Source organism: Mustela nigripes, chromosome 7 (assembly GCF_022355385.1).
Source record: "Mustela nigripes isolate SB6536 chromosome 7, MUSNIG.SB6536, whole genome shotgun sequence".
Taxonomy (NCBI): Eukaryota; Metazoa; Chordata; class Mammalia; order Carnivora; family Mustelidae; genus Mustela; species Mustela nigripes.
Window position 1 is genome coordinate 140,385,035 of NC_081563.1, and position 10,264 is coordinate 140,395,298.

General features: G+C 65.6%; 1 protein-coding gene across 1 annotated transcript; it reads right to left on the reverse strand.

The window, feature by feature from the left end:
- Window positions 1-8,831: 8,831 nt before the first annotated feature.
- SOX18 (SRY-box transcription factor 18) lies at window positions 8,832-10,258 on the reverse strand. The gene is made up of 2 exons (XM_059408038.1): window positions 10,157-10,258; window positions 8,832-9,977 (listed from the first exon to the last, which is right to left on the reverse strand). The coding sequence occupies exons 1-2, from the start codon at window positions 10,248-10,250 to the stop codon at window positions 9,157-9,159; spliced, it is 915 nt and encodes a 304-aa protein (XP_059264021.1). The 5' UTR covers window positions 10,251-10,258; the 3' UTR covers window positions 8,832-9,156.
- Between the last annotated feature and the right edge of the window lie 6 nt (window positions 10,259-10,264).

The window sequence follows — 10,264 nt, forward strand, 5'->3', positions numbered from 1 at the left end:
CCCGCGCGGGGTCCCGGCCCCTCCCGCGCCGCGGCCCGCGCTCCTCCGAGGGCCCGAGACCTGGAGATGATGCCCCCGGACGCCAGGCCAGGACTCAATAAACTGCTGGTGCTGCGACCGGTCGTCTTCCTTCGCCCCCGCATCTGCGGCCGCGGGGAGGGGGCGCTGGGGGCCGCGCGGCACCCGCCCGCGGAGCCGGCCCGCGCCCCGCACCTGCGCGAGGACCGCGGCGCTGCGCTCCCGGCCTTGGGCAGCAGGGGGCGGTCGGGACGCCCCTTCCCGGCGGTCGGCCCGGGCGGACGCGGGGTGCGGGTGGGGGTGGGGGCTCCGGCGGGCCCTGAAATGTCCGGTATCCGTCCTGCTCCGCTCTGGAGTGGGGGAAGGGGCGGACACGGAGGGGAAGAGAAGGCCGAGCTTTGTGAATTCAGAGCACAACAACCGGATAAAGGAAACGGGCCTGCAAGTGGGGCCGTTTCCTGCGGCCCCGGGAGGGCCGGCCGCCGCCCCCTCTGGACGCGGACAGGCTGGTCAGGGTTCCACTCTTGTGCTCTGGGACCGTATGTTTGCCTGGCAGGGTGCGGGGCTGACCCTGGACGCCCCCAGCCACAGACGCAGAGACGGGGGTGTGCACGGCCCCCTCCCCAATCACACCCGATGGGGAGGGAGAGAGGGTCAGCTAGAGAGAGCCCCTGGCCGAGGAGGACGCCTGCTGGACCCAACACCCATCACACTCTTCTGTGGATGCTGGACGGACCCAGCAGGCACCAGAGCAGGCCTTGCCTCTGGGGTACCCTGGCAGAGCAGAGACAAGCGCGGGGTTCAGAAGGCCGCGGTGGCGGGGCAGTCCCCACTAGCACAATGTGAAGAGCTGGACTAGCTGACCTGGACCCAGCTCCCCGCCGCACACGTGTGAGCACATTCAGTCTGTGCGACGGAACAAGGGTCCCCGATGAGACCCAGGCCCTGGGAGGTCATCCCTTGTCCCAAAGCCTTAAGAGCTGGGCAAGACCCAGGCCCGGAGCACGGTTATGGCCCATGTGCGCCCTGTGCGCGGGGCGGGGAGCCAAGCTTCCCAGACCTCAGGGGACCGTCAGTCGCCTGCCACCACAGTGTGAAGCTGCCCTGGGGGCTCCGTCGCAGTGAGGGGGACACCTACGGTGCAGGTACCCTGTGCCCCGTGGAGCATTCCACGGCTCAGGTGTCTGCAGCCTGCGCTCTGTGAGTGTGCCATGGTCTGGAGCTCGAGGCCACGGGAGGAGGCTCAGTCGGGCTGAGAAAGCAGCCCAGGGCTGGAGGGTCTAAGCGGAGGGCGGGTGCTGGAGTCCAGATCATGAAAGAACCCTGTAGCTTGCACGGACATGGAATGTGGGGTTTGGGGCCATGTGGTGGAGGTGGGGCCAAAGGCGGTGGTTTGGACTGGGGCGGGTGAGGAGTGACCCAGGCAATGCCAGGGTCCTGGCCCGAGTGCCTGGGTGTGTCCTCGTGTGGGCTTGGAGAGGCCTGACGGAGGAGCGGATGTGGGTGTTGTGGCCCCCTTCGCTGGACTCCTCTGCCCTTGCCTGCATGTCGCGGTGGCAGGAAAAGTCCCAGTTTGGTTGGAGCATCAGTGAGGGGGCCATCAAGTTGAGGGCGGAAGGTCAGTAAGAGAGTGTAAGGGTGTGGGTGTAGGAACAGGAGGGGGACAGGCTCTCCATGGAGGCCCCCACCCTGCTCCTGTTTGCCAGCAGTCTCCCTGCACCGACGTCCGGCCCAGACCCAGAGCCTGAGGCGACAGCATTCCTCTCCAAGTGGCATCAGAGCACAACTTCTGGGGCGTCAGGCCTACTGTCCACCCACGGTTCCCCCTTCCCACTGCTGAGAGCAACCAGGCCGTTCCTGGGAGGGGTGGGTGGCGAGGGGGCAGCCCCTCCATCTGCCAAGGCTGAGCAACAGCTGGGGTGGGGGGCAGCAGGAAAGGGAGCAGAGGCCTCAGAGTTTACGGGACACAATCCTGAGTCCTAGACCACGACCCTGTGAACGGGCACGCTGACCCTACTGTTCTCCCTGGAGGCTCCTACCAGAACCCGTGTGTGTGTGTGTGTGTGTGTGTGTGTGTGTGTGTGTGAGTGTGTGAGTGTGCACGCATGGGTGTGCTGAGGGGCTGGCCATGAGGATGGACACACAGGTGCATGTGTCCTGGACCTGGCCCAGCCCCCCTGCCTGGCAGAGCCCCCCTCTTCCAGGCAGCCCTCCTGAAGTCTAACTCTGGTTTGCCCTGGCAAGGTGAACTTGTTGGGGCAGGGACTGGAGGCCTGTAGCCTGAGCCCCCAGTGTCACACCTGACGTGTTCTCAGCGTGAGCCCCGATCCCCACCCGACCCTGCCCTCCTGGCCTTTCGCTCCAGTGAGCAGCCTCCATGCCCGGCGGAGACCCACATGTCGTCTTGCCAACCGCTTGATAACAGGCCAGCATCGTAGGTGTGGAGACCGAGACCCTTTTCCCCAAATCGCACACCATCTGTATCAGCGTCCTGGGGCTGCTGTGACGGTCACAAATGGTGTGGCTTAGCACAGTAGAGATTTCTTCCCTCGTGGTCCAGAGGCCTGAAGTCATTGTCACGGGCTGGAAGTCAGGCTGTCGTCAGGCTGTGCTCCCTCCTGGGCCATATCCAGCCCGGCTTCCCACAGCCACGGCAGGCTCCCTCCTCCACGGAGCCTTTTCCTTCTGGGTTTGTGTGTGTGTGAAGATTGTATTTATTTATTTGACAGAGAGACATAGTGAGAGACGGAACACAGGCAGGGGCAGTGGGAGAGGGAGAAGTTCCTGCTGAGCAGGGAGCCCCAAGCAGGGCTCGATCCCAGGACCCCAGGATCATGACCTGAGCCAAAGGCAGACGCTTCACCAACTGAGTCCTCCGGGGGTCCCAGCCTCCTCCTTCTTAGGAGGCTCTTTGCCCACAGGCTACGGGCAACCTGCGTGAACCAGGATGATCTCAAGATCCCGAGACACACCTACCAAGAGCCTTTTTTCTATATAAGCCCCGACCCACGGGCGCTGGGAGGTGGCCCTCTCTCTCCTGGGGCCACCATCCCACCATGGCCATGTTGTGGCTCACATAGGATGGCAGCAAGTTGGGCTTCTGGCTCCTGGGACAAAGTCCACTGGCCCAGGGTGAGGGTATCCCAGCCAGAGCAGGCCTGGGGGCAGGAGGAGAGCCACCGTGACCTGCCAAGACACAGAGAGCAGAGGGCCAGCCAAGGGTTGCTCGCTCAGACCCCATGCTGTTTGCTTGTGTGTTCGGCTCTGAGACCCTCCTTGTGGCCCATCACAGCACAGAACCGCAGGCTGGATCGGACCGGAGCCAGCAGAGGTGCAGGGACACAGACCGGGACAAAGCTGTGCAGCGCGCCCCTCCTTGCCGCCGTCTGGGGCAGGCTCGTGGTCGGCTCGGGGGCTTCAGCCGTGGCATCCCCTCCGGTCTAGCGCCTTCTCAGCTGCTTCCAGGGAGGTGGGGGCTGGGTCCCTGAAGGAGGGGCCGTGCCAGGGTGGGAGATGGGGCTGCGGGGCACAGGCCAGGGTTGTGCAACTTCCTGAAGCCAGGGAGCCAGACCCCCCGTGTGCAGCGCCAGAAGGAGGGGGGGCCAGGCCGACTTTGAAGGGGAGCCTGTGTCCCGCAGCCTCCCCAGACGGGGAGCTTTTGAAAGAACATCTGGAACATGGGCGCCTGGCAAACCCTGCCCTGGATTGGAAAACCAAACGTTCATCCCGCCTCTGCCACTTGTGTGTTCCCCGCCCTGACCACCCGCTCCTCTCTCCCCACCCCCTTCCCCACCTCTGCCTCTCTGCAGGCGCCAAAGACCACATGGGGGGTCCATCCAGCCCCGCGTGCTGACCCTTCAGAGGCCCCTCCCTCCTCCACATGCCTCCCTCAGGGGTCCCTCCATCGGCCTGGTCCGTGAAGCAAGGGGAGGTGGTGGGAAAGCCGAGCATCGCCCGCGCCCAGACCCTGGGCAGATGCGCTTCCCGTGCGCCTCGGGACAGGATGGGAGCTCGCCGGGCCCTGCACCTGGCGCTGGGCGCCAAGGGGGCGTGGGCTCACGCTCTGGCCGGAGGAAGCATCTGCGGCCAGAGCTGAAGGGTGCGCTGGCCTGGCCGGCACTGGGCCCCTGCGTGTGAGTCCGCGGGTGGGCCCCCGGCCTGCAGGTGTGCAAGGAGACGGCCTGGGCCAGCTGGAGTTGGTGCGGGAACAAACACGTCCCGGGCTCCAGGAAGCAAAGCCAGTGCTCAGGGCTGGGGGGAGGGGGGTGCCAGGTGCTGGAGCCCATTGTCCCTGCCGGCAGCCTGCAGGACCCTGGGGGACTCCCAGGGACAGTCCCCATCCTGTCCCCTCCCGAGGAAAAGACCCGGCTTTGTAAACACAGACGAAAACAACCACCATTATCCCTCCAACCCCAGCGAAGCCCACCTCCGCGGCCTTCCTTCTGAAGAACCAGCAGGGGTTAACGCTTGCTGGGGGAAGTGAGTCCTTGTTTGGGGGGAAATGGGCAGGTCAGGACCTGGGAAGGGGAGTGTATTGTGGGGGAGGTGGGCCAGCTTGGGATTGGACGCTGGTCCCTGGGTCACCTCTGGGCTGTGGCTGGGATTTTTTGGTCGGTTTGAAGTTCATATTTTATTTTATAGTAATGGCTCCATCCAATATGGGGCTTGAGCTCACGACCCCGAGATGGAGAGGGGCAGGCTCTTCCCGCTGAGCCCGCTGGGTACCCCGAGCTGTGTCTCGAGGGGACCTCTGCTCACGTCTGTGCAGCGGCAACAGCCTGGCTCCGTGGGGTCCTGCCCCTAGAGCCCACTTGGGACCCTTGTCCCCTGAGGGGAGGTGGCTGGGGCTCCTCGCCAGGTGCGCAGTTCCCGTCCTGCAGTGCATCGGGCCTGTGCGGGGCGTGAGGCCAGGGGTCCCCAGCTGGGGCCCGAGATAAGCGCCGCACCCGGCGTCCGCTTCCTGCACCTCCTTACATTGCCGCCGCCGCGCACCCCTTCCTGTTTTCTCGGCGCGTAGGCTGGCAGGAGCGTGGAGTGCGAGGCGGGGTCCTGGGGCACAGGTTTGGGTAGTGAGGGTTGGGCCGGGGTGGTGGGGCATGAGGCAGGGTCATGGAGACAGGGCTGTGTCCTGGGGGACAGAGTGGGACCCCAGGAGACATGTGGAGGGTGGGGAGCTCCCACCGCGCCGAGCCAGCGGAACCCCACCTGGTGTCCACGCGGGCTCCAGGTGGGGAGGGAGCCCAGGAGGCATGTGCACACAATGAGGAGGAGCCTTGGCGTTCCCACGGCTCTCGCCAATCCTGGGCCAGGGATTCCCACACACCTGGCCGAGACCCTCTGTGGACTGGAGCCTGGTCCTTGGGGCCCCTCCTCAGGCTGGGGCAGGAGTGGGGCAGGATGTGGGGAGGACTCAGACTGAGGCTTGGGCTGGGCTGTCGGGTTTGCAGGTCAGCTGCTCCGGACCCCCCTTCTGGGGGCAGCTGCGGTAGCATAGGGCTCTGATGTGCTTAGCCCACCTGCCCACACGTATAAATGTGTGCAACTTTCATGAAAACACACACGTCACGCAAAACCGCTGTGCCCGACGGCCGGCACGGTCTGGTCACGCAGAGGGGTACGGTTCAGCCTCGCAACAGAGTGGAAGACACGACACCACGGACGAGCCTTGAAGATGTCGCACTCTTAATGCACGTTCGGTTTCGTTTCTGTGCCACGTGCCAAACAGGCCGGTCCACAGAGAAGGGGGTGGGGGGCCCGGAGGGCTGCGTGTGGCCACTCACCCCAGAGGGCTTCTTGTCGAGGCGAACATTGGGAGGAGAGGCGTGGAGGCCACGTGGCCTTACAGCTCTGTCTCCAAGGGCGGACTCCAGCGCGAAGCTGCCCGGACTCGGAGTCCCGGGCAGGACTTGTACGGTGTGGCTCAGCGGCTGACTGTCCTGGTGTGTGTCCAGCGGAGAGGAGCGTGCTGTAGGTCCATCCTCGCCCATGCTGGGGTGGGGCATCCGAGCTCAGCCTGGGCCCTGATGTGTCTCCTGGTAGGATGTGCGGCTGGAGGTGTGTGTGGTGTCCCCAGGTGTGTCTACTGGAGAGAGGGTGCCCCTAACCCGTTCCGTGCCCCCGCCTCCCTGACTTCCTCCCCTGGGCTGTTTGCTGGGGAGGGCACGACACCTGGGCCCGGCTGGGACCTGGGCGTGGGAGCTGTAGCCCGTGCCAGCCAGGGCTGCTGGGACTTCCCGCCAGGCCCTAGGCCAGAGTCTGTTCCTGGCCAGCCTGACTCAGCGGGGGGCTGGGGGTGGGGACTTCCCTTCTCTGACCCTCCAGGAGGCAGGTGGGTGGAGCCAGGAGGGTGAGCGGTGGGAAACCTGACCCAGGGCTGGAGCCCCCAAGGCCCCAGGGGCTGTGTCCTACACAGGGGCAGGTGGGGGGGGGGGCACTGCTCCCTCCTGAGGGGGCCAAGTCAGGCCCCTCAGAGAGGGCCCCAGGCAGGGCGCTGGGCCGGGGTCCTTCGAGGAGACCCCTCCCCTCCCTCCTGTGCCAGCCCACCACCGTGGAGGAGCTGCTATTGGAAACAGCTGCTCTCTGTGGGAGGCCCTCTCCTGTTCCCATTCTGCTCCTGGACTCCTCCAGCCCCTGGCCATGGGGCCTGCTCTAAAGTGGGCCCCCCACTGCCCTCCCATGGGGGGAGGGGTTTCCAGGTGTCAAGCTCTCTGCCTTCTCCCTACTGGGCAATGGTTCCTGCTGTCCCCCTGGGGGGCACCCTTGTGGCTCCCCCGCATCCCACTGACCCCACCGGCCCTGGAAGGGGGGACCCTCTGGGTGGGGCGGTCTGAGGAGCCCAGAATGGGGGAGGGGAGACTATGACTCCAGCCTGTGCCAGGAAACAGGGGAGACACAGCTGGCCATGTCTGCTCATCTGCGGTGTCTCTGCGGTGTCTCTGCGGTGGACAACAGGTGGGATGGGGGACAGTGGTTCAGCCGAGGCCGGAGGTCCTCAGTGGGGCTTGTTCACACAACGGGACAATCTGGACTGGTGCTGCCTCCTCTCTGCCCTGGCCAGTGGGTGCAGCATGTGGAGGGGAGGTCCACACCTGGGTCAGAGGCTCCTGGGTCCCCACAGTGGGGCATGCTTTGGCTCAGCCAACGCAGGACGCTAGGGGTCGGGTCAGCTGTCCCACCACTAAGGGGTGGGCCCAGAGCAGAGCAGGAGGCCACAAGAGCTGGTGACCTACACTCATGGGCCCTGCACGTTGGTCTCCACACACAAGCCGAGGACTCGGCACTGCGGCCTCAGTGCCCTCCCCTCCAAGCCCACGACAGACGTGGCTGGACCGGCCCCACCTTTGTGCCTCCGTGTCCCTGCCAGGCACCATACTTATTATGCATACTCGGAAGGAGCCTTGTCCTTGGCGTCCTGTGGACTGTATGTGTCCCCCCACCACCCTGGGTGTCTCTCTGCACTTATGAGTTCATCTCCTGCCTTGTCTGGTTCTGTTCCTTCATGCCTCTGGTTCTGTCTTTGGATTTTCTGGACCAGCTGCTGATGGGGTGGGCCTGGGGGGCTCAGGTACAGCGGTCCCCAGGCTCTGTCCGCTTGGTGGGGAGCTCTGGCCAGTCAATGCCAGAGGTGACGTCACTGCCCCCCGAGAGGCTGGATACCTGTAAAAACAGTCCCACAGCCTGTTCACCGCCCCCGCCACACACACACACACACACACACACACACACACACACACACACTGAGGCAGCAGCACCAGATGTGGGGACACACACACACCCAGCCGCAGACTCGGGACAGACACACACAGACGCACAAGGTCACGTGGTCATCCTCATGGATGCCCCCATGGTCACAAGGTCACAGCCATGCTGGGAGACTTCTGCACACACTGGGTAGCCGGCTTGCTGGCCGTCCTGGAGCACAGGCAGCGTCCGGAGAACCCCGTGACTCCCACACACACGGGACACTGAGCTGTGAGCGACCTTTCCACATCAGGGTGTCCGCGATCAGCTCCCCATGAGGGACTGGGGACCAAGGAATCTGGAGAGAGGGGTGTCCAGTTCTGCTGCAAGTGGGGGAGGGTTCATGGGAGAGGCCTGACCTGACAGGTCGTTGACCTGTCCCTAGTAGAGCCTGGGGAGGTTACTGTGGGGAGCAGCATGGCCATGGTGCTGCTGCCCCCTCTGGGGACTCTGGTTTAAAAATGACAGACGGGGGCTCCAGGGTGCCATGTCTGTTACAGCTGTCACAGGCCAACCCCCTTGGAGAGGACAGACCTGAGCAGTAGTGCCTGGGTTTGAAGAAAGTTTTAGTTATGTATTTATTTATTTTTATTTTATGTATGTATGTATGTATGTATGTAGTTATTTACACCTGGCATTTTAAAGAGAGGAGGATGACGAAACACGGGTGGGGTGGGGGGGATTTCCGACCCCTTTTAGGCTTCAGTTAAAATGGGGTGTGGGACAGGAGGGGAATGCAAGTCTGGGAGGGTGGGGAGCGCCCACACCTCATGCGTCCACCAGCTCCATCTGCCGGCTAGCCTGGAAGGTTGGAGAAGTGGGTGCTTTGGGACCCAAGCTGGGGGGGCTCTGTGGGGGAAGGGCACGGCCAGGATCATTAAGTGACCCGCTCCCCCCTCCCCCAATGACCACAGGTGTTCAGAGGAGAGAGCCAGTCACTTTATTGTGGCCTCGCCTGGCTCAGGGGGCGACCCAGCTCCTGCTCCTGCTTTAAGGCAGACAAATAGTGGTACTCTTCATATTTAAAGAGCCTCGCTACATGGGTGCTTTTGGTCACTGAAACCCCTTGGAAGAAAAAGTTTAAAAGTTTAATTAAAAATTAAATATATTGTATTAAGTATATAAAAAAGGCGAAGTAAAAAATACAGCCTGGTTCTAGAAAATACACTGCCAGAAAAGAATGAGACGCTTCAAGAACTGCCCTGGCCGGGCCAGCCAACAGGTCCTAGGCCTGGGCTTCCTGGAAGAGCCCCAGGACGGGCGGGAACCGCCCTTGCAGGGCGCCCCCGGCGCGGCCGAGCCCTGCGCCTGCGAGAGGGACAGAGCGGGGGTGCACAGCAATACCGTCGCGCCCGCGGCGGGGAGCAAGCGGGGCGCGGGCCCGGGGCCGCCGGCCGCCTAGCCCGAGATGCAGGCGCTGTAGTAGACCGCGCTGCTGGCGTCGGACAGCGCGGCGATCAGGCTGCTCTCCTCCGGGCAGGACATGGCCCGCGGGCCCAGCTTGGCCAGCGCCACGTGGTACGGGAGCCCGGCGGCGTCGGGCCGAGTCCGGCTGCAGTTGAGGTACTGGTCGAACTCGGTGAGGTCCACGTCGGCCCACAGGTCGGCGGCGGGGCCCAGCGTCTCGGCGGCCTCGGGCGGGGGGGCCTCGGGCGGCGGCGACAGCGGGCCGGGGTACGGGCCCGGTGCGGGCGCGCCCAGGGCGCCGTAGTAGAGGCCGGAGAGCGGTGCAGCGGGCGCGGGCGCGGTCCTGAGCGCCTCGGCCAAGGGCGCACCGTAGCAGCCGCCGGGGTCCCGGGGCAACTCGGAGGGGGCGTAGGGCGCGCGGAAGGCTCGCAGCGCGCAGTCCTCGGGCGCCGCGGGCGGCGGGAAGAAGGCGGCCTCCCCGGGCTCCAGGCCGTCCAGCGGCGAGCGCTCGGGCGTGGGCAGCCCCAGGCCGTCGAACTCGGCGCCCAGCGGCGGCAGCTCGCGGAAGGCGCGCGCCGGGCCAGGCGCCGCGGGGAAGGGCTCGGGCGGCGGCGGGGGCGGCGGGGGCGGCGGGGGCGCCAGGCCCGGGAGCAGGAGGCCGGGCTCCAGCCGCCGGGCCTTGCGCGCCTGCTTCTTGCGGCGCGGCCGGTACTTGTAGTTGGGGTGGTCCCGCAGGTGCTGCACCCGCAGCCGTTCCGCCTCCTCCACGAAGGGCCGCTTCTCCGCCGCGCTCAGCTCCTTCCACGCCTTGCCTGCGGGGCGGCGGGCGCGGGTCAGCTGCCGTCGGGCGGGCGCGGGACCCCGGGCGCGCACCGCGAGGGTGGGGCGCGGCCCCCTCCCCCGCCCGCCCCGGCCCAGCCCCGCTCCGGGTCCCCCCGCGCCGCCCCCCGCCCCGCGCCCGCCCCGCGCCCGCCGCCCCCGAGCCCCTCACCCAGCATCTTGCTGAGCACCGCGTTGTGCAGGTCCGGGTTCTGCTGCGCCAGCCGCTTGCGCTCGTCCTTCGCCCACACCATGAAGGCGTTCATGGGCCGCCGGATGC

Bases quoted from the DNA above. Each gene is read 5' to 3' on its own strand.
- SOX18 (XM_059408038.1), bottom strand. From the start codon at position 10,250: ATGAACGCCTTCATGGTGTGGGCGAAGGACGAGCGCAAGCGGCTGGCG. The intron at 9,978-10,156 runs GTGAGGGGCTCG...GCCGCCCCGCAG, and splicing joins GGTGCTCAGCAAGATGCTGG to GCAAGGCGTGGAAGGAGCTG.